This window comes from Prenolepis imparis, unplaced genomic scaffold, assembly GCF_030444845.1.
Source record: "Prenolepis imparis isolate NDT839.2.m4 unplaced genomic scaffold, iyPreImpa1.0 SCAF_1, whole genome shotgun sequence".
Lineage (NCBI taxonomy): Eukaryota > Metazoa > Arthropoda > Insecta > Hymenoptera > Formicidae > Prenolepis > Prenolepis imparis.
Window position 1 is genome coordinate 2,968,665 of NW_028141159.1, and position 24,754 is coordinate 2,993,418.

The 24,754-nt window shown below is 40.7% G+C and overlaps 1 protein-coding gene across 2 annotated transcripts in view; it reads left to right on the top strand.

Moving 5' to 3' along the window:
- The first annotated feature begins 205 nt into the window (after nt 1-205).
- The window catches only part of Chi (LIM domain-binding protein 2 Chi), a 151,056-nt gene continuing 126,507 nt past the window's right edge, over nt 206-24,754 (top strand). Inside the window, exons 1-2 of one of the 2 annotated variants that reach the window (XM_083048878.1) lie at nt 206-3,189; nt 3,978-4,632. In XM_083048878.1, coding sequence (XP_082905004.1) covers nt 3,165-3,189; nt 3,978-4,632 — 680 coding nt within the window. In that variant the 5' untranslated portion in view covers nt 206-3,164. The remainder of the gene's footprint in view (nt 3,190-3,977; nt 4,633-24,754) is intronic. The other variant, XM_083048886.1, reaches the window with a different exon arrangement.

Here is a 24,754-nt window from a genome sequence, read left to right on the forward strand (position 1 = left end):
ACGTCGCGCGTCGATCAGGACAGATCGCGTGCCGTCGATGTCGACGACTGCCCCAAGATCGCCCGAGGCTTAGTTGATACGCGCACCCACGGGCGAGGCTGCGCGACGTTTTTTCCGCCGTTCGTGCGTCGTCGTCGTCGACGGCGGCGGCGGCGGCGGCGACGCCGACGGAATAAAGGGGAATCGCGGCGCAGTCCCGTTGCGGTCGGGGGTGCAGCTTTCTCTCGGGGCGCAGGGCCGTATAACTTCGTGGGAGACGCTCCACGTGGGAAGCGTGCTCTCGGCGTGCCTCTCGTAACGTAATCGCACGCAATCGTTCGTCTTTGACATCTTTTTCGCGTCGGACGGATACTCCACACGCGGGTGGTTGGAAACAACGTGAGGGAAAAGGGGGCCGAGGGGGAGGAGGAGGAGGTGCGAGTCGAGCGACGACGACGGCGAATCCCCCCGTGGTAGTGATCGTCGTTTACCCTCTCTCTCTCTTTCTATTTCTTCCGTGCTGTCTCTTTCTTCCTCGCTCTTTATAGCCTTTTTTTTATTTCTCTTTTATTCCCACCCGACATTTTTCCGCTCTCCCGGCTCCGAGATAGGGGTCGCGCTGGCAGACGTGAGTGACGTACGAGTTGCTGCGTGAAGGGGGAAAAACGTGGCTTCTCAGCTATCCCTTTATACGTACTTGCTCGCGATTCGCGATCATGGGATCGTTTCTAAAAGTCACGCGGTGTGATCGGAAGAATTGGAAGCGATTGGAGTAGCTGCTCTTGGATCGGCACGCGTGGGATTTAATAATAACGGGATGTTGAAGTAATCTTGCGTGCTCGCTCGAAGTGAAGTGCGCGAAGGGAGAATCGCTCTTGGAGAGCGATAAAAGAGCCACGGATTTTCGTGAAATTTATTCACCTTCAGAAATGTCCATCGAACTTCGGGTTCACCAGGTGACATTCTCACGCGTTCGCGAATTCGGACGCGTACGACCATCGACTCCACACGCGTATAACACACGACGTCGCTCGCATGCAACAGGCGACACCGCGTTGCCAAAGTTTCCTCTTGTTTAATCGATCGGAAATTTGCGTCCGAGTAATATAACACGCGTGTTTCGTGAATTCGAATTAAAAATCGCGATCAAGCTGGATCGACGTGGAAAAAAAATTCTCATCCTTCCGAAAAAGATTATTAATCGAGCAACGCGAGAGAGAGAAAGGAAAAAAAAAGACACTTGTCGCCGAGGACGACGAAATCGTCGCGAGAGAGGAGGAGCGACCGCCCCGAGAGAACATTAGCCGTGAAATTAGCCGCGAAGCGCGGCGCACGCGAGTGACAATCGATACCCGGCGAGGTTTGTAGCGGACGGAATCTCCGACGACCGTCGACGATTCAACGGCAGTGCGGAGGAAAGGCGTCGGTGCGTTTTTTCGCGACGATATCGTGATCGCTGTCCGGAGAGAGAGAGAAAAAGAGAGAGGGAGAAAAAGAGGGGTGACACGCACGTCGACGTCGACGCGACGCCTGGCGGTGACGCGAGCCGGCGTGGCGCGGCGCCATTCGCGCGAGACCGGCGTCGAGGTGGTCGCGCGAAACAACAAACCACGCGGCGGTGGAAGGGCGAGGGCGACGACGGAGAGAGGGAGGAGGTGGAAGAACAACGGACGTTTCTCCGCGGGAGTGGTAGATCTTCGTGTCGCGCGACGAAGCTCGCGATCAGCTGCGACTCTCAGTCTCCATCGGCTGTCATCATATCGTTTGACGTTTGAAAAGCGGAGTAAAATAGCGGAAAAATGGCAGACCTCTTCGACATCCTCGAGTGGAATAGCAATTATCGTCTGCGACCGAGGAAGAAATCCAGTTGACATTCGGGCGTGAGTAGCGAGAAGCGCGAGGAACGAAGAAGAAAGAGAGGGAGAGGGAGAGAGAGAGAAAGAGAAAGAGAAAAGGAGGGTGGAACACGTGGTTCGCGAGGGAATAGGCAGGGGCGAGGTGCGTGCGTGGTTTAGTTACACTCCTGGCGCACGTGCGTACGTGCATTTTCCCCAAAGTGTCGTCGTCGTCGTGAATGACTGTTTCTCGGTGAGTGTTTACGAATAATGGTTGTCAACGTCGTGATACAAGTGACGCGAATTTTCTCGCGATTCAACGCGTACGTCTTCGTACAGAGATCCTTAGTGAAGTGTTGATATCTGCAATTTTTTTTCCTAGTATTTCGAATGGGCAAATTTTTTGGTGTGAATTTTTTACTCTGCAGAATTCGAGTGTACACATATATATACGCGTGAATGGTGTGATGAATGACGTTTGGGGCGCCATCGTACAAGTTACACTCCTGGCCGCAAAGTTCGTCTGTTGACTTCGGTGGTGTTTATTCGCGCTCGGGTCTGATTCGCTTCGTCCCTCTCTCTCTTCCTCTTTCTCTTTCTCGCACGTACGACGCCGGCGGTTTCTCCCTCTCTCTCTCTTTCTCCATCGGACGAAAGAGAGAGAGAGAGAGAGAGAGATAGATAAAAGAGCGAGCGAGAGAGAGCGCGTGCGCGCGCGGGCGGGCGCACTCGCGGGGTCGCTCTTGTGTTTGGAACGTCGTGAACTTTTCTGCAATGTGACGACACGGGGGATGAATGGTTACTAGCGTCATGTCGCAGCAGTGCACGCGTCCGGGAGCGAATGCGCGACCGAAACACGAACGCGCGCCGGCCTCCGAGGCGTCCTGAGTCGGCGACAGGCAGCAGCAGTACGCCAGCAGCGGATCGACGATCGTTGGAAAAATGCCGGCGACGCGACCGCCCTTGTTGTTGTCGTCGTTGCCGCCGCCGATATTGCTACCGCACCGAGAGTTCGCGACCGTGCGCGGGGTGTCGCGACCGACGACGAGCGACGTCGCCGCGGACTCCTGAAGCAGCGAGTTTGACAGTTGGTGTGCCTTCGCCGCGAGCCGGCTGGACGTCGCGCGTCTCGCCTACTGCGTGTAGGTTAGGTGTACCGGCACATAACCTTAAAGCGGTACCAGAGTGCCAGTGCATCGTTGTGCGCGTTGCTATTTATCCGCGGGATTGTCGTTCGCGGGAGAGAATCGAAACGAGTTCGTGCGTCGAGTTCGTCCGGGTTTCGTGTTGGTTATATCCGCGCATTGGGTGATCGGTGAGATGGAATGAACTGGGTGAGACCACGGGACAATGAAGGCCAATGGGACAAACAATGGTGATTTTCTCGTATATGTGTACTTATGTCTGGAATTGTGTGATCATGTATCGAGTCGAATTCGTGACTTTAGTCTGTATTAGAGAAATAGTAGTCTATGATAGTACTTGCGTATTACATTGTTATTTGGATAGAATGAGATTCTTCATGATGTTGCATATTTGTCAGCGTACATCTTTATGTAGTCTTTATGTAGTACGCAAGGCTTATTTCTGTGACAGTTTGTACTAGTTGCTTCTAATTACTCTTTCTGTTATGAGTATGATGCAATTAAGATTGTTGGAAGCATTATTGGATTGTTAATTTTAAATGCAGTACTCTAACCTGAATTCTTACGTTAAAACAGTACTCAAACAAATTTGGTTGTCAATGTGCTATCGTTAACATATATTACAGTCATTTTATATGTCACAGTATATGTACTGCGATTGACTATACTGTGAAAGAGAGAGTGTTATTTGAATGAGTACGCTGTTACAATCTAATCCTTTTTACATTTTGGCTTTTTTTATTTCTCATTTTTTAAAATTGCATCGATGAATCAATATATAATATTCAACATATATAATAATTATATTAAGCATGAAAGTGTTATTTGAATCAGTACGCAGTTACACATTCCTTTTCACACTTTGATTTTTAAAATTATTTCTCATTGTTTTATTGAATTACTAAAGTTACATTGACAAATCAATAGAGAATATGTAACATTTAGCATGTAAAATAGTGATATTAAGCATTTATAATGAATACGGTGAAAATAATTAACATTGAATTATTCTTTACAGGCTGTAGCCGCCTGAACACGCCATTGGCAGCCACCACCACGCTGGAGGATCCGGGTACGCCAGCCTCCTGGAAGGGCCCGCCGCCCGGTTCAGAGGCATCGCCCTTTACGCCCAATTCCGTCGGTCAGGGCGGTGGTCCTGGTTCGGGTCCGTACAACAGCACGGGCGGTCCACCTAGTAATGCGGGCTTCCAAGGTCCAAGTCCGTTTCCCGGCAGTGCCGGTAGTCCGGCCGGTGCACCGCCTTATCAAGGCCCCCCGCCCGGTTCGGCGACGCCGCAATACACCGCCTCCCCCGCGCCGAGCGGTTCCTCGACCCCCGGACCCGGACCGCCGCCAAATTCCACCGGTTTTCCGCCACCCCCGAATAACACCGGTCCGCCGTACAACGGGCCCGGGCCCAGTCCGTTCGGTTCGCCCTCTGGCGCGCCCCCGCAATTCGTCGGTCGACCCGGCTCCTCGGGACCACCGTTTGTACCACCTGGTGCCGGTAATCCGCACTTCCCCTCGCATGGTCAGCCGTTCGGAGGCCCGCAGTACGGCATACCACCTGGAAGTCCATTTGGACCGGGAGGTCATCCCATGGCGGGACCCATGGGTCCAGGACATCCGGCGATAATGGGACCTGGAGGACCTGTTGAGAGATTGGATCAAGGGTGAGTGTTTTTTTCTTTTTACGAAGCGAGTAATTATTCTATATTCGATATTCAAGTATGGAAAATAATTGTCAAACGATCAAATACGTAATATACGTGGTGCGCAATGTTTGTTATTGGAGAAGATGTTTGCGTTTTTTCTATGCAGAGGCGTTTCAACAGAGTTTTATAGATATTGAGATATAGAGTCCTTACTCGCTTTTGCTTTGCATGTAAAATTTATGTTTGGATAACCGATGATCGAGAGACTCGTGCGTTTACTGATCGAAGCGAGCGATTAAGTTCGATCAAGAGCGCAATAACGCGCAAATATTGTTCCTACTTGCGTGAATGCAAATGCGAACAGTTTATTATAAATATTCGCAGACGTTAAAACATATTATTTTCAATTAAGACGCATCTTTTAATTATATAGAAAACTTTTGAAAGATTTTATGCACCGAGAAATGGAGCGCGATTTGTAGAGAAAGTTGAACACAGCAGCGGTTACACTAATGATTATTAATCGCAGTGAAAGTTGCCATTATTCTGATTTGCAGTAATTTTGGGTTAGAGAATGCAAATTGTTGTATTTGGGAAACATCAACGTTAAACTTTACAATGTATATTTTATCGTAGTAAATTAATGTTATATACCTTTACATTCGTGATATTACTAGGGAAATCTATTCCACATATCTACAGAGCTTGTTTGTAAATAATAATTTATAAACATAATGACAATTATGTTATTAAACATTTAATAATATAATAGCTTGAACCATAACGTGAGAACAGTATTATATAATATATATAACTATATATTATATTTTTACAAAATCTTTAAGAAATACAGAAAAATAATTTTTTAAATATGCAATTTATTTTTCTATACATTAATTTTTTTTTTCTAAAACCCCCAAAATAAGACAAGTGTAGAAAACGAAAAAAAATATTAATCTAAAAATCTACATAAATTTCTGAAAATATAATATACTTAAACTTTGATGCAAGATTCTAATATAATCGAGAAATACACAGAGAGAATTTTCTCTCAGAATTTACTCTGAAAATCACGGTAATCGTGGGACAATATGGGGCATGGAAAGAATTTTATGAGAATTTGATTAATATTTATCGCAATAAAAATAATAATATCTATCACAATGAAATATAAAACATGTTTGATTAATTTTACTAAACTGCATAGTAAAATTAATCAAACGTATTTTATATTTTATTGTGATAGATATTATTTTTATTGTGATAAATATTAATCAGAGAAATTCTCATAAAATTCTTTCCATATTGTCCCACGATTATCATGATTTTCAGGGTAAATTCTAAGAGAACATTCTCTCAGTGTATAATACAAATTAATTAGTTAAGAGAAAATTCAAATTTTCTCGAAACATTTTTCTCAAAGTCTGGTAGAAACCTTGTGCGTTCTTCATGTAAAAATAATCATTGTAAAAATGATTGTTCGTATAAATATATCGTCGTCTCTTTCTTAAACAAAAGAAGTGAAGATAAAATAATGGTACGACAATGATACGCGAGATAAGAGAGTAGCGTGCACTTATGTCGCTTATGTCGTTTGACATTCCTAGATAGGACATGGTCCACAGGTAGCTAAGTTATTTATTGCTCATTTTCCGGTCGGTCCGCATTCTTACTGATAGTAGGCCTATTCGGGCACGCTTGCCTTTACCTCCCTTCAGGATCCGTCTTAATCGTTTGTGACGAGTCGTCATCGCGACAGACGACGCTCGTGCGCTCTTATGTTCGACTAACTTATCACGCATTTGGAACGTCCGTGCACAAATCGCGCCAAGATGTTCGCATATATATAGGGGGAACGCGGGGTTGCTCGCTCGAACGGCAGAAACCAGTTTTTCGAATAGTTTTGTAACAAGCGTCCGGGACTGTTACGCGACCCGGTTCGATCGGCCGAATGAGGCGGAATGAGGCGGAACGTATTATTCGAAATTTCCACGATGAAACCGGAATGCGAGATGGATCGGTGAAAAAAATCCGTTACGACTCTAATAGCTATCGGTATATACATACACACATACACACACGCGCGCATGGGTATACACACCGAGCTAATACCGTACTATAAACCTGGGCCACATTTTTAGGCACGGACACGTTCGATGGAAACGTGTGGTCGCGACGTATAGATTCACTCGCGATACCCACCGAACACGCGCAACACGTACACACATTTATACGTGTACTTTGCGCGCCGCACGTGTCCGCGTGCACGGTGTGGGTGCGAACGAGCGATGTGTGCTCGTCGGTGTGTGCGGAATATTCTAAATTCCGGTAAACCGCCGAACCGATTGCGTCAAACAGACGCGGTACGCGAGGAGTAACGCAAAGGAACGCAACTTTTCCTAGCGATAAAATTCTAAACAGTCGATAGAAATTGCACAAAAGAAATGTCTAATTTATATATATATATATAATATATTAATATATTACCGATTTCTATACATATATACAGAGCAATAGTAAGTCTGTGAATGTTTGGAAAAATCCCGACATTTCAATGGCGAATTTCGAGAAGAATTTGAATACTCATTTATTATAAAGACTTTACATCGAAAGTTGAAGAATTGTGCATAAAATTTCAAAAGTATAAATTGTATTCTTTGATGCTATCTAAAGTTTCCGCGGAATGAAACGTTGACTTGATATTTACTTGATATAGTTAAAAAAAGACCTAGACTTTTGCGTTGTTATTTAAAAACTTTGACTGGACATTTAAGAGAATAAAATAATTTATACAAGAGTAAAGTAATCGCGAAATACTACATTGATATAGCATTTTTATATAACCTTTGACATTTTATAAATATATTCGTAATATATATGTCTGTATGTGTGTATGTGCTTTAATGTATTCGATAACGATACTCGATATCGGCTCGCTCCGAAAATGTAGCTCAACTTTGAGGGATCGTGTTCGGTAGTACGTCGATGAAGAATGTGAGGGAAGTAGAACAACATCATTAGCGTACGATGCTATAAGCTCTCCTCTATTTCCCCGAGGGGATTGAAATGAGGCGAGCCGCGAATAAACGCAACTTAAAAAGGAAGTTTTGCTTGCGAAGGCGCGTCACGTGGGTGGTGCACACATTCATTTCTCGTAGCATCGAGAGGCTTTAGGAAATTAATATCACGAGTCAAATGCCGTTTGTTTCTTTCTGGATTAAATGCACGTGGAAATGGTCGACCGATCCTTTGATGAAAATTAATATCTCGTACTCCATTGATGCTATTATGCGCCGCGAGATAAATAACGCTCTCGCGTCGTGTAATCAAGTAAATGTCGCAAGTTTTGCAACGAAAATTATCGATTTCTTTTTCTTTTCAACGAACGTTGAAAAAAGAAAAACCGCTTTTAATAAACGCTAAATTTATTAAGCTAATTGAGAAAATATTTCTTTTGAAAGTATTTTGCCGACTTGTGCAAATTTATGGCAGTAACGATGTAAAATTGATTTAATAGCGTATATTGAATAATAAATAATAACATATATTGAATTATCATAATTTTTTTTGCTACGAGTAAGAATTAATGCACTAGGAACATAATCGACATCGGCGCACGTCTAGATGAAATTTATTATAGCCTCGCGGTGTACGGGAGTCGCGCGTGTCATTAATCAGCTCCACCACATCTCGGAGACACGATAGATTGCCTTTAATCATTCTAATTAGCGATATATGCGAAGATTATAAAGTAGTCGAGATGATGGTTACGCGCCATTGCAAAGAATTTATGAAATTGAAACGACAAAATCGTGCGATGCAGTTTCGCACTAATATAAATTTTAATTCCTGTCCACTCTTAATTAACTTACATAAATTATAGGGTAACCCTATATAATTTCGTGGACGTTGAATAATCGTCCACCTGTCACAACTTAAGTTAACACTTTTCTCCTCCTCCTCCTCCTCCTCCTCCTCCTCCTCCTCCTCCTCTCTCTTCTATCAGAGAGAGAGAGAGAAAGAGAGAGTGAGTACACGCACTTGGGGCCGAAGAGGAGGAATGGAGAAATTGCAGTAAGATAAATTAGCCGGGATAAAATGTGTTTCTCCCTCTTCTTTTTCCCTCCCTCCCCATGTTATAAGTATCTCCGGCACATTGTCCGAGGACGGAATAAAATAAGTATACGTGAACTTTTGGCACGAGTTGTACCGCGCGAGAGGTGACGCGGACTTTTGTACAGTGTTGTACACCTCCCTTCCCCTTCCCTACTCTCCCCCCTTCCACCCTAAACCCTCCTAGCCACCCCGTGTTACGGAGGGTGGGTCGGGGTATGAAGGAGGCGAATGGGGTGAGGAGGGAAGGGGGAGGGGAGAGGGGAAAAGAGTGAACGGAGGTTCTCATATTTCCAGTGTTTTAATTTTTCACGATATCTCCGCACTGCTGTCTGCAAATTATTTGTCATTCTCCGTTCTACGCTCTTCGCCTTTTAGCACGCTCGAATGCCGTTCTTTTGTTGATTCCTTCAGAGAAACGAGATGCACGGCGGACGAAGGACTCTCGATTGTCGTGACGTGACGCTCGGATCGATAGTTAGAGCGTGTTAAAGGTATCACAAAAGTTACAGCAATTTCACAAATTTCGCGAAAACGCTCCCTTTTTCCGCCTCGCTGTGCCCTTTTTTTCTATGGCAGTGTAGAACAGAGGAGAAAATTATATGTCCCTTTATTGTGCTCCCGAATAATATTATTCGCGAAAGAGGAATTCTTACAATAATTATGCGACGATATTATATTACAATTGCTCTGCGCAGTTTTTTTTAAATATAGACCAAAATGTAGAGGAAATCACACGAAACACGTAACGTTACTAAAAGTTGATAATATAATACATCGTTGGTCATTGTATAACATTGATGTTTCATACAAGGAACAATGTAATAATATAACAAATTGCTACACTCTCTCTCATCCCAAGATATCTTAAATATTTTTATTTCGTTGTCGAATTTCTATCTAATTATAATTATTAGAAAAAAATATTAATTATCCAAAATCAAGTATGAGAAGGACTAAGAGCCAGGCGTAGATATATTAGGTAGATATAAATTTTAATTCAATTTAAGCTCCTTAGCTCCCTCTTATTAGCCCCCCTCATACCTGATTTTGTGTTTATATATATATCAGAGCTTTTTCAAATTTATTATTAATTATCCACATATGAAATATGGTTGAAGATGATACTATTACAATATTCGTGCCAAAAAAGAATTCTTGGTATCAGAGGTAGAGAATAGGTAAAAGGTTATTTTTCTACAAGATACTTATTGAGAACCACTTGGGTTTCCTTCTCCTTTTTATTCCTCCTTTGGTGGTAGAAACAGAGAGAGAAAGAGAGTGAGAGAGAGAGTGAGTGAGGAGGGGGGAGGGAAAGAGAGAAAGAAAGAGAGACAGGGACAGAAAGGACCAGGCAGGAGGAGGCGTTGGTTGGTCGGTCGGTTGGTCGGTCGGTCGGTCGGACCCTTGGTCTCGGGCTGACGTAGCTCTCGCTCATGCATCCGCCACCGCCGTTTACACTTTCGCGTGCAAAGGGATACCTCGGAACGTCGCGGGGATCTCCGGCAGGCGCGCGTTTCGTTACCGTTTGTCTCAGGTCGTGGTCGAGCTCGCGGTTCCACGTCGTTACTTTCGCCGCATTTCACAAAACAATGAACAAAAATTCGAATTGCTCTGTAATGCGATTCTTCTCTTTCCCTTCTTTTTCTGTTGATCTCTCTCTCTCTCGCTCGCTCGCGCTCGCTCTCTTTTGATCTCTCTCGAAAGATGCAGCGAGAGACACGAATCGTCTCGTTCCATATCTCGCTACTGTGATATGTAAATATTTCCAGTGCTCGAAAAAAATATAATTTACGACCGGAGAAACATTCGACATGTTTATCTCGCAAAATAGATTTTTTTTCGAGAGATTTACGCGGAGATATAACTCGTTAATGGACCTCTATTCGTGATCTTTGGTATTTTATTGTTAGTATAAAATTGAAGGCGAACTGTGTACGGGTTTTTGAAATGGATCTCTTTAGCAAGACGAGTCGAGTTTGCGACTTGCGTTCGCGTTCTATAGAAATCTGATAGTGTTGCTTTGTGGAAAAATATATAATATTAATATTTTTGCGAAAAAGAACATTATTTTTGACTTTATCATTATATAAGATAAAATCAAAAATAATAACAAGACAAAGAATAAAGCTTAAAAATTATATGAGATATCAACACACTTATCTGTATTATATAAAGTAATCTAATTTTTATAATTACGATTTATTACATCATTAAAAATGATTTTGCTCTATATTTAATAGAATTTCTCAATGTGTTGGGTGGGGAGATGAGGTTTTTACGGGATCATTAATACTACTATAACGTCGCAGAGATGCAGCTGCATAGAAAACGCGTATAAGTTGCATCGCACTTAGAAATGGCAACGAGGCGCCATGTATCAGACACTGCCTTGAATTTATGGTTGATAATTTTCTCGGGCCGTGCAACTTGTTTCCCCTGGCTCGAATATCTCGCCCTTCTTACGCGGGTATTTCCTTGCTACCTTGGTAGCAACTTGTTTGTACTGTATTCGTATTGATATTCGTCCGCTTACGACCAACTTCCTCTTCGCTGCATTGAAATCACTCCCGGCTCCCAAACTGTCGCGTTATAGAGAAAGATGATAAAGATTATCCCTGTATATATCTAATATCGTTCAAACAACACGTATATAAAGCATTCGAATTACGAGCTCAGTTTTGTTAAAGTAACTCCAAATAGGGGGTGCAAAAATAGGATTTTTTAATAATATACCCCTATACATATATTATTATTATTATTACTTGTTAATGTCGCGCATGTGCACGTATCTGGGGAAATCTCCCATTTTGCAATGGCAATGCAAATTTCTACCTCCATAATTTCGTCGATGACGAATGTTTTCGCCGACTATGTAGGACGTTATCGTGAAATGCATTTCGCATGAGGGAATTCTCGCGATAGGAAGCGCGTATAGTTCGCGATCGATGCATAGAAATCGTTGAGAAATGATTTATTGATCGTTCTTTGGATTCGCGTTCTCTGCGTGCATTATTAGCTGCGACGGCAGTGCGTCGAGGAAAAGAGATAGTATTGATTTTTACCGATATTTAGCCGTGGAATTATCCCTTCTCTCCCCCCCCCCCCTTCTCTCTCTCTCTCTCTCTCTCTTTCTCTCTTTCCCTCTTTATGGCTGCCGCCTTCCTTTCCTTTACTCCCTTCCGCCCCCCTTTCTGCTTCTCCCTCCTCCCCCCTTCCGCTCACCTTCCCCTCTGCTTCGCGCGTCCTGGCTTCATCGTTCCTTTCGAACCACCCTCCACAGGCACCCTTCGCGTATCCCGAAGGAGAGAGAGAGGGAGAGAGGTTGAGTGCCAGATATAGAAAATCTGAATACCTATGACCCGGAAGGACATTTCTATGCTAAGTGCGCGTTGAGCAATGACGAAAAAACTAGGTTCTTTTCCTCGAACGTAGCTTTGTAACAACAGTCATGTTACTTTTCGGAGTTTCCAACTCCCCGATGCACTGTTACGAGATAAATTCGTCCCGACGGGAAATTATAAATAATAAACATAGATGTCTTGAGTGTGTGTTGCGTAAGTCTTTGTCTTCTCGTTTTGTTACTTTTGATCCTTTCGACGAATCGTTCGCGCGAGCCAACATTAGCAACACCTTAATAGAATTCTAAATTATTTATTTAGCTCGAAAATTGATTGCTATTTAACGCGATATGTTTCGATTTAAAAACAATTTTGCGTCTATAATCTAATTAATATTGTACCGGTTCTTTGTTTTCAAGATCGACGATCGTGTTTTATCCGAAACATCGGTGCTCCGTGTTAACGATAAATTATTGACTCCTTGCACCCGGGGTGCATTATATCGCGTCACTCCGGGGGGGGGGGGGGGACACGAACCCCTTCGGAATCACCTTTCTTTTTCCACCCCCTATTTTTTTTTGTTGCCCCTGGCGACCTCTGCCAACCCTGATGAGGAACTCCGCGAAGTGGATACTCCATGGATATAGAAACTCTGCTACGGTATTCCCCTAATCGGCGCTAGTGTACGAGCGTAGGTAGCACAGTTGCAAAAGGGGGTAAAATGTGGGAGGAATCCGAATTTATAGAGGACTAAAAGCGAGAGAGAGAAAGAACGCGCGCGCGAGAAAAAGAGGGATGGAAGTGACACATCGGAATCGGAGAGTGAGGGATAGGGGAAAAGAGAGGAGCGCCTCTCTTACTAAAATTCAAAAGTTCTTCGCCAGAGTTTACGATGCCGTCTAGCCGGCGCGTCGCTGAGATTCTTCGTCTCCGCCGTTTCCTCTGTCTGCTCCATCCCCCTCACTTTTCACCCCCGTCATCCTGTCGTCCTTTTCTCCATGTCCTTTCTAAATGTTCTTTTCATCTTGTATATCTGTATATGAATGTATTTATACACGAGCGAATCTTTATTAATTTGGAACATGGTGTATCTCTCTCATTCACCGGATGAGCACCTTGAGTTAGGGGTGAATGGGGAGGTTTGCAATGGGGAGGCACACGATTTTTTACTGCCTTGGTTAGGAAGTTTTATTTACAGGAATTGGAAAAATGACAAGCGGTCGAGACCGCTTTGTCACGTTTACATAGTTACGATTTATCGTGTGAAAATTTTGCGTGCAAAACTTGCGGCTCTCGTCGAGGTTTGCGGCAGTTTTAAAAAAAAAACGCGTTTCAATTCATTTGTTGTATATTTCGAAGGATCGCTATATCGCCATATTTCGCGATGCGCGGTTTCGGTTTTATTTCCGAAGCTATAATATTTCAACTGTTCAAAGCTAGTTTTGCCCAACGACATATTTACACAGGTCAAGCCCTCCTTCTGAAGGATGAAATCGTAAATAAGCAGTTTGGAGAAAGATATTTAATTCAGTACCCTCTTTGCACCTATATACGCTGTGTACAGTAATATTTTCTCATTATAAAATAGAGTGATAAAAATAGAGAGAAACGTATTTCTTTCAATTTAAGATTTCCAATTTTTTCATTTTATCCGTCATTATAATAAAAATAGTTTCTTAATTTACATATATGTATATTAACTGTAGAAATTTTGCGAACAATTTAAATAATTCAAATTTTGAGTTTTAATTTAATCTTGAATTTTAAAGCTTACATCTTAAACTGTTTGAATTGTTTAACCATATAATCTTGAGTATTTAAGCAGTTAAAAAATTTAATTCTATATTGTCTGCCATTTTATATTGTCAAGTATTTTAACGTGATTTCTAAAGGAGAGATCAATCATTTTATTTGTTTGAGAAGCTTACGCATTTGTGTATAATATATGTCGAGTACCTTTTGTGCATTTTAAAGAAAATTACAACAGTGATGACGTCGCTAATCCGACTCGAAAGGCCCGTCTCGTTAGAGCGATGTTATCTCTTCAACCGCGAAAAAAATAGAGGCCATCATAATTTATATTGTTCAATCATAAATAGTTTTACTCTCGAAGATTCTCGGCGATTTTTTTCTCGTTATATAGTACAATGATATGTCAAAAGCCTAATTAACGAATTATACGCTATTTTCATATGTGGGCCATGATCAACCAGTTGCGCGAAAATAATATATTTTCTCTTGGTAAAAGTAAGAAAAAAAATTGTCTTAATGATACAGAAAATGATAAAAAGAAAAATATTATGATACACTTTTAATAGTAAAAAATGATGAAAAGAAAAAAAATTATATTGCTACTTTAATTTAGATGTATTTCAATTTAAAATAACTTGTATTCATGAATATATATGTTTAAAGAATAATTAAAAAATAATTGACTTGCTTAAGTTTTAATGATGTAAAGTAATTCGTGACATCTAATCATGATTGATCATTTTGTGCAGAGAAACATCTCGAGTCTGGTTTTAAAAACACTTCACGAATTAAATACGTGCTTAAATCATTATCGCATAATTATTAACGATATCTATTATTTACGATACGTCGTTCGCTCTTTTTATCATCTCAGATTTCACTCGAATTTCATTTAATCGACTCTCACGTTTTTATATTATGACAATTATAACAATTTCGCGTAAAGGATCTGGCACTTTTATTTCCGAGAAAAGGTATCACGATCGATCCTCGGGGATATTGTAATCCGGGGGACATTGTAGTCAATAAGCCGACGTCAAAAAGCGATCGGTCGCATATCATCGCGATATCTATGCGATGTACGCCGATAGGTAGTCATGTGCATGCCATAGATCCTTCAACGTCTGTTGTCCCCTTATATCGGTCGAGGCATGAGTCACACTCCGTGCGATTCCGCGCACAATCAGACATCTGGTCACGCACGGATTGTCCCCCCCGGTTCCTGGAGCGCGCGCGGATGCTGCGCTCAGCTTCTTACTTCCGCACATGCGACGCACGCGGTACATCAAGGTATCTCGCTGCGGGACAAGTGTTTCATCTCGTTATGTCCGTTATCCCTTAGGTATTTGTCTTGTACGTATATGATGGAAAGTTATGTGCGTACTCGCGTCTTTTTTTTTTTTTTTTTTATTTATTCACATTTCGATCTACAAGTAAGGGCATTTACTTGTAGATCGATGTAATCTAAGATAAATAAAATAAAAAATATCAAGTATACATTGTAACAAGTGCAAACCATTTATGTTCTTTATTATTTTTCTATTATTTGAAGCAAACAATCGCGATGAGATTCTACTAGCGATTTCTTATGCGTTTCTTTGCGTCTTGAATATTTTTTTAGCTATTAGAATAGAAATTCATTCTTTATAATCTTAATTATCATCGAAGGGACAATGCCATGCATGACGTGGATACGAGCAGAGAAACCGATAATAATAGACATCTATTAAATAGTAAATAATAATGAGAACCTAATGGGGTATAATTATAAATTATTAATGTATCTAGGTAATATGCGCTTTCCTTCCACTGTAATTTTCTAGTGCGATTTGTTCCGGCAACACTGAAAAAAAAAAATGCAGGCTACTCGCTTTAATTGCCACGCCTTTCACGAGAAATTACTCGCTCGCTTAAAAATTTCCCCATTCTATCTGATAATTGATAATATGCAGCACAGATTGTGAGTGGCTGTGATCAAGTGTGTCAAGAATGCAACCTTAATAATTTTTTTCAACATTTCGCTATCTACTGTCACAATCTTTAATAATTCGCTATTAAGAAAGATATGAAAAATTGAGATAATTGAAAACTATTACATTGAAGGATTTCACGACGCGGTGTCTTTGCAATATGTGCTAATTGTTGTTTCTATATCTTTAAAGTTGCTTCCGCCAATTTTTACTTTTGAAGATTTTCTTTTTAATTGGCAATTGTACATTGAATTCGCTGGCGCTTGATGATAGTGCGCATCGTTCCCGAATCCACGTCATGATTTTTGTGGCATTAATTTGTTTTTTTTTTTATTATACTTTATTACAACGAGAAGAAATATATCCATTAACGAGTTCAGAATTGACAGAATTTTTAGAAATATGTAAGAAAAAAAAAATTGTGAATAATTGACCAAGTTTTTTAACTAGCAACTGAAAGGCTTTTACATTTAGACATAAAAAAGATCATATTTTTTCTTTTACGCGAATTATGGAAGGAACGGATGTTCCTTTCATAATTCGCGTAAAAGAAACTATCCTAAAGGTTTTTGATGTGACGCGAATACGGTAGTGTTTGTGCTAATTGCGCGCCAGACCGGTCGAGGGGATGATCTCAAGGGAGAAAGAGAACAGATGGGGGTAAACGACAATGACAAACGCGTTTCCTTCGTGATTCGAAAAGTTAGGTGGAAACTCGCACATGTCCTCCAAAAGCGTACACGCACAGCCTTCGTATAACTTTTCGACCCATGTTACGTATGTTTATAAGAATAGCGCTTAACGAATCAGTTACGCACGTTTTATATCAGTTTTTTTTCAATTGTTCGAGTATCTCCGATTCGTAAAGTTCTCTGGATTCTGTTTATCGAGTGCCCGTAGGTCTCCCTTTTCCGACGAATGCGACGTGAGCCATTAGCGCAGGTCACGGCGTTATTAAAGACAATGAAGCAAACTTTATACGAGCGGGGGTACGGGGCCAATTACTTGGCAATTAGTCGAGCGAGCAACAAGTGAGCATCACCACAGACCTCTCTCTTTCTCTTTCTCTCTTTCTCTCTCTCTCTCTCTCTCTCTCTCTCTCTCTCTCTCTCTCTCTCTCTCTCTCTCCGTCTTGAGTCTCCTTCCCCTTCATCTTCTCGACTCACCTTCTCCGTTCCTTTCTCCGTAGATCGACATAGTCTTCCTCGAGATAGGTCGCGAAATACGCGGGAAAGCATATTTTCCGATCGGCGATTGACTCATTCGATTTTCATGTTCCTCTATCACATTTCAATTATATCTTTTATTTTACTATTTGTACGCAAAGTTATTTTCGAAAATCTTTAAATTGATAATAGTCAATAAATGTAATTTGTAGACTAGAAAATTACGGCAAGTTATATCATTTTACACTTACGAATAGTTTGAAATATTTTTCTACGTCTTTTCTGTATTTTACAATTTCTATCAATTGAAATATTGTTAAAAAATTTTTAGCATTAAATTAAGACGTATTAATACCGATATTATCTTAAAGGACTGAGTCGATTTTAGTCGAGGACACGTATAATTTTCTTTTCTCATCCAATAATAATGCACCTTGGAAATTCGAGGTATAAATAAGCGGGGTCACGGTCCTTTTCGCTGAGCAAGAGGGTTGTGAGCGTCGAGGACGCATAATTCTAATTATAATTTTTAGCAGGTCGCACTTATACTCGCCCTACGTGGTGCTTGACGAGGTGACCAAGCGCGGGCGAGGGGCCGCGATACAGGAAGTTTACTACCGCGCGTTTTACGCGATTTTTGACCCACACTCCGACTTCGCCGTGTTATATACACCCTTGAGCATTCAGACGTAGACGTATCGAAGAAGAAAGGGGTGGTAAAGGGTTTGGGTACATTCCGACTCAGAAGTCGACAGCGTCTTTTAATTGAAGATAGTTATGCAATTTGGAGCCAACTTAGGAAAACATTTTTTTGGGGGGGCTATTACATATTTAAAAAAACATTGTAGCAAGAATATTCTATTTTTCGCCTCATTTTTTAAGAAATAATTTTTTATGCAATAAATATTCACCATTCTATGTAGTTATACGTTTCCGACACATTTTTTTATTTGCGTTCGAATTTTCCCCTGACAATCCAATGCGAATATTCAATGATTTGAAAAGATCGATCGTTTTCAGGACACAAGAATTAAAAATACGAGTTTTTTTTACGTCTCGAATGTGTTATTTTTTAAATTTGAAACTATACGTCTGAATATTGGTTCGAGAATCCTTGACGCGAAAAAATGTGAAACAGGATATTTTAATAAATGTAGAAAAAAATAAATTTTTTTTCTGTAGACGAATAAAAGTTCAAAGAAAATTATAGACCGCTGAATCATTAAATTCCGTACGCTACGTGGGCGGTAATTGTAATTGCATACATGTAAATATATAACAATCGTTTTAATACCATTACGATTAATTACAGATGTAACGAATTTATATATATTGCGATACTCGTATATTATATTATATATTTGTATATACATATGTATATATACATATATATATGTATTATGAACGTTAAAATTGCTAAATCGAAGAACGCCATTGTGTAATAATCGTCGAGTGGATTCGGTACGTCACATTCCAATCACATATCTACCGGAAAAGGCCAGAATCCGAAACGTACGAGCGTATGTGCGTGCAGTTAAACCGCTGAACCGATCGTCGGGAAAATTGGCCGAAAAATTCAGAATCCAATACGAGCGTGATACGCGGATTTACGGATTGCCACATTGTGGATCTCGCGACCGAATCCCCCCGCGAGTTGAATTTTCGCCCGAAAATAGTCGCTACTCTCGACGGATCTCTCGCGCGGAGATCGCAAAAAATTCGCGAATAAAATTTCGCTATCTCAAAAAGCGGCGGGAAATTTCGCATTTAATTATTTCGAGCGAACCAATTTACGAAGCGGAAGCCCGCATATTTATTGTACAGTCCGCGACAAAATTCGGAAATCGTTGCCCGGTGCTCGACGCTGCTTTGTGCGGAGAAAAAAAAAAGAGAAAAATTCTTACGTCGCGATCGCGACCAGGTATGCGTGTCGCAACGAAGATCGACAGGTCGCAAAATTGTCACGCGGCTCGACAGAAATGTCCTCCTCTTTGTCGGGGATCTTTTCGTATCTCGATGACGCTTCGTGACGCGACCGTGGGAAGGAGACGGTGACATTGATCATATCTCGACATAACGCATCGATGCAAAAGTCCGCACCCCGCTACTTTTGCATCGCTCTGTACTCGGTAACCTCCCCGGGGGTGGTGGGCAGCAGGATGGGGCTGCGGCGGGCGTTTTTCAAATAATTACATCGGGCTGCGGTGGTGGTGGGTCGCCATGGCAACCGCAGTGCCTTCAGCATCCTACGACTGAAGGCAACCGAGCAACCGAGCGGCGGCGCAACCCGGTTCTCTTGCTGCGGACTTCGGAATCCGGATGCGCGCGCGCGCCGACCGGTCGGAAACGGTTTTCCGCGGACATCGGCGGCGCGTTTGCACCGCCGTTGATGGAATTGAATAAACAACCACGGATTGGTAATCCGCGAATGTACTTTCCGCGTTTCTTTTTTTTTATTTTTTATTTTTTGCGGGCGTTCCCTATAATAAAATGCTTTCTCTCCCCTGATTATTTCATTTCACGGTAATATTTGTCAAGTATTTCTTGTTTAATTAATGATTCAGAGGCGGACATACAAGTGAATATATATGACAAAATTATACATTTGCATCTCTAATCTTTTATTATCAACTTTAAAGTTCGGTAGATGGTCGCATAAATTTATTGCACACGGATCTTTTACACTCGCATGGACTATAATTTTATTAAACCTTGTAATTGAAATTAATGATACATATATTCGAGAATTATTTGTAAATTTAAAAATTCAAGTTATTCTCTCTCGGCAACGAATCAATGAAAATATTAGTTTGTCAGTCAATTATCAATATAAAATATTTCGGTATAATTAACTATCTAATTAAATTTTTATTGAAACTAAAATAGATTTTACTTTTTCTCTCTCTTTCCCATTAAACTCCGAAAACTCCTAATATCGTAATTTTAAAATAGTCATCATTTTTTTTAGCTTAAATTTTTACTATGTAAATGTAATACATTAAATCTGTTTATCTTTGCCCCCCCTGCACATTATACAATAATATAAATATATATGAAATTATGAATATTATAGTGAAATATAAATATTATAGTAGGTTTTTAATATGAAGATAGCCTCTGTAGGAACGGAATATTTTTTAAAATATTACGGGATCGTATTCATATGTCATATACATTTAATTTGCATTATTACGATTTCGATATAAACCAGAAATATGTTAAAATTATTATTGCAATGTTAAATAAATATCGATATAATAAAAATTTATTTTATTTAAAATAAAATTTATAATTATAAATTTAGCAAGATCAATTCTCGAACAATTTTTCGTACTGTTGTACATGTTATATACCAAGTATATCATCGAATGATCTTTGACGAATCGCTCTTACATCCAATGCGATGCAGAATATATATCTGAGGTTTCGACATAACACGGCCTTGACTTCCTCGTGAAGTTTGCCAGGCCACTTCACGTGTACATACGCAACTCGTTCCAACGCGATATAGCCTCGTGGCTATTTCGCGATCATAAATACTAAACGCGGCTGACTCACAGAGGCAATGCATTGTTGTACAGAGATAACTTTTATCTAGTAGATAACCGAAATTGGGTCGTGCGAAAACTACTGTAGAGACCGACGTGCAGATTTTTTTTCAGAATAGAATTATCGCGTCTGAGGAGAAATTTAAACGTGAAAAATGTAAACGTGTTTTTTAAATAAAAAAAAAATTAATAAATGATCAAATAATATATTATATATAATATACATTATAGAAACACAATGTTATGTCACAATTTAAATTTTGCAATTGATGTCTCGATGAAATATTACATGTTTTTTTCTTTTGTAAATTTCATCTAAAAATATCCTACTAATATAACACACGATACGTTATTTCACGTTCAATTTCACGTTTAGCGATTGGTAAATTTACAAATACTTTTCGAGCGTACTTTCTAAGAGAGACAGGGAAAATTAGAGCGTGCTTAGTTTGTAGCCTAACAGAAACCAAGTCAAAATGTCGGGAAGACATTATGGTATGTCAGCGTTAGCGAATGCTAGGTAGTCATGGCGTCATTTTCTTCTTCCTTCGATGGCTCACTCGACCTACTATGTATACCTACACATCTAACCTAACGTGCCATGGGTCACAAGCAGTAGACGAGTGAGCTTCGACAAAGAGAAAAGATGAGGGAAAGAGAGAGAGAGAAAGAGAGACAAAAAAAAGAATAGAATGAAAAACGAACGAGAACGTTGTGCGAGACAAGAATGCGAGGAAGAAATAACATGAGAGAAGCATAGAAGAAGCAATCGAGAAAAAGAGAGATCGCTGTACAAGAAACCGCAAAGACGCGATAGATAGAGAGAAAAGAAATAGGAGAGAGAAAAAAAGATAGACTAAAGTAAGGAGGAAAGAGAAAGAGAGAGAAGAGAAAGAGAGAGAGAGGGAGGGAAAGGTGGGCCGAGAGGAGTGGGGTCAGTTCGTGACCCGACCACCTGTGGAAGCAGCCGGTAGCAACTTCTTGTTTGCCGTTTGCGCATACCTCTATCTACCACTTATACGTAGTACGTATTACGTAGGCGAACCGCCAACCGATGACCGCGGTCACGGCTACCTCCGAAATTACGTTCTTGGTTCCCTCTGAATCCGCGCCTCGCGCCGTAATCCTGACGAGACACCGCGGTATTCGGCGCATTGAGCAGCTTAGGTGTTACACCCGCATAGATAACATAACATTCTCCTGATATTCAATTTTCGCAAAATATCATTTATTAGCGATTGTTACCTTCCATTAATCCTAACAATGCGAAATTTATGTAGCATTATGTGTACCGTCCATACATACATTACCGTTGAAATTTGAATTTATTTTATACACATATATTATAATCAAAAAAATTTTTTTAAAGTATTTAATAATTAATATTTTTCTAAAATTTTAGTTAGTTATTTTAAAAAATGAAAAAAATATAATTAATTCACAATCAAGAGCATATATATCTATACATGTAATCTAAAAACACAACGTTGGCCTAACAACATTATATTATATGTCATAAAAAAATAATCGCAAGTAATTACACTGCGATTACTTATAACAATGATTTGGAATTACTCGTCCCGTGTTAAAAATAAATGTGTTATTCGATATCGAGAAGAGATCGGGAGATCTCTAACGTGCGAACTCACGCGACGATCAGATGACGATCAGATAACTCCGGGCGTGCACCTTTGCATCACGTCGCGCCGACAAAATTAGCCGCGTGCCCGAATACAACAACCGTGTTCCACACTCTCGCTCGTATCACCATAGGTGTAATATAGATGCCGCCGCTTAATAGTACTACGGCCATTCATGCGGCGGACGCGCCATTGCTGGCTTAGCACTCTATTAATCACGGATTATTATTCACGCGACCGCGTGGCGCTTTTAGCTTTTAGCGACACATACTTTCGTCGTTCTCTCTCTCTCTCTCTCTCTTTTTCTCTCTCTCTCTCTCTCTCTCTCTCTCTCTCTCTCTCTCTCTCTCTCTCTCTCTCTCTCTCTCTCTCTCTCTCTCTCTCTCTCATGCACTTTCCTTTCCTCCTCGCTATAATCGTCTTGCTTTCTTCTTTCACTGCTTCCCGCCTTCTCTCTTTCTCTCTCTGCCGTCTCCCAAAACCAGATCACCGATTCTTTCCGGTTCCTATCCCGGTCGCGCCTCATTAATCGGCACGTGGGTAGAGGCACGAGATCGAGCGGCCCAGTAAAAAAGATCGGCGATATAAAAGCGACAACGCGTTACGTTGGCGTGGGTCCGCTTAATTGGTTCCACGACGGTATTAATCGGCGCGACATTGTCGGGTATAATGGCCGAGATTAATAAGGAAAAACGTTTGCTTTCCCGTCTTTCTTGCCTCGGGAATGTTTTCTTCCAAGTGAGAGACCTGCTGGTGCGAAAAAATGGAGCATGAGTCACAGACAAAGGCCGCGAAGGGGAATTAAATTTGTTGAGCGCGACCACACGTTGCTAATTTCCCTCTTCGTGCTGCATACATTTGCCTTGTAGAATATTTAGGATTTTAGAATGTGTTTTTTTTAGATCGCGCGCGCAGCAACATTACACGTTTTATTTGTACGTGGTATTATACGTGATATATTGGTATTAATGTAGAATATTTCGCCAGATGGTTTCTCTACGTAACATATATTATTTATACATATATATATTTTTTTTAAATTTAAATACATATACGACAGCTTTTTGTTTCAATCCGATAATATATTATTTTACAACATTCGCGTTTTACGTCAAAAGTATTTACGATTTTTACGATATACTCTTCAAGCATGGATACCCAAAGTAAAGCGGATTTTCACCATTTCGGTGGAAAATTCGGTTTATTTATATGTACATATTTATTATTTTATTTTCAGTCGGATTTTTACTTACTACTTATCGGTCACATGTTTTTTTCGCTTTGCAATTTTTTGTATTTATTAATAAATTTACGTTAGATTAAAATTAACAATCATACAAATACCAAAATCCACTAATCAATTACATACTTATTTTTCGCTTGTACTTTATTACTCTGTAATTAATTTGAAGTGTTTACTTAAAAAAAAACCTCGTGTATGTCTTGTTAAATTTTAATTCGGCTAATTGGCCCGGTGTAACATTACATGGTATTTTTATGTTCCGATTTTTATTCACGACGCGCCATCTCGTACGAAACGAGCACGGATGACAGCTTTATTTCTGGAACAACATGTAGAGTCCGCATTCTCCTCTCGACTGAGCGATCAACTTTTTGCGAAGGATTCGACGAGTGTCATTAATTATTGCGGCGACTCGTTGTCTCGCGAATGCGACTGATATCGACGCTGTTGGACGGATCTATTTGATGTCGAAGAAAAGACTGTCGACTCTCTTGACATGAACAATATTAATGCGACGTTTTCGAATAAATACCTAATTTAATTACGTTATATATAGGAAAAACCCTCGTTTAAGCAAAAATCTTCGAGCTTGTCATCAATAGATTTCTTACCCTAGATGACATCTGTCATCCATTTTATCGAGCATATTATTTATTTAAATACATATATTAACCATTAAACTTAAATTTTAATGTTGAGACATAAAAAAATGAAAAAAAATACAGATTTGTGGACATGGATGACTAATGTCATTCGCGCGATCACTACAGAGAGTTAATATCAAAATAAATGTGTTTGTTCGCGAGGATATTTTTTTTTGAGGATGTTGCAGAGGATATTTTTGCGCCGAATTTGACGAAAAAATGACATTCTTCCATCGGCAAAGCCGCGAACAATTCTCTACCGCATCGCGTTATTGATATTTTATGCAACTGTCTTTTTTTCGCTCGCGTATACTTACTGTTCCGGTTACGATGCATTTATTTTTTACACCTGCGTCCGCATCCGACTATCTTCGTACCGCGGAGTTTTCAAAGAACCGTGTCGCGGTCGTTAATTCGTACGCTTCCGTTTCCGCAGGAGGGAGGACCCTCGCGCATTCGCGATGTCTTGAGGGCCGCGTCTCGTTAATCTGACACGTATGTACATACAAAACCGGACGGACGCTGACGTATATACGCGCGTGCCGCTCGGTTAATTGGCTGTAATTAAGTTAACTCCAGCAGCACGTGGACGCGGTCTCCGCGGAGATTGGTCGCGCGAGCGTAAGCACAACTTGAGCAATTAGTAAAATTGAAACGCGCGGTCGAGTTTCTTGTGTCACGCGAATATGCCGTCGCGTTTTTTTCTCTCGTTTCGAAAAAAAA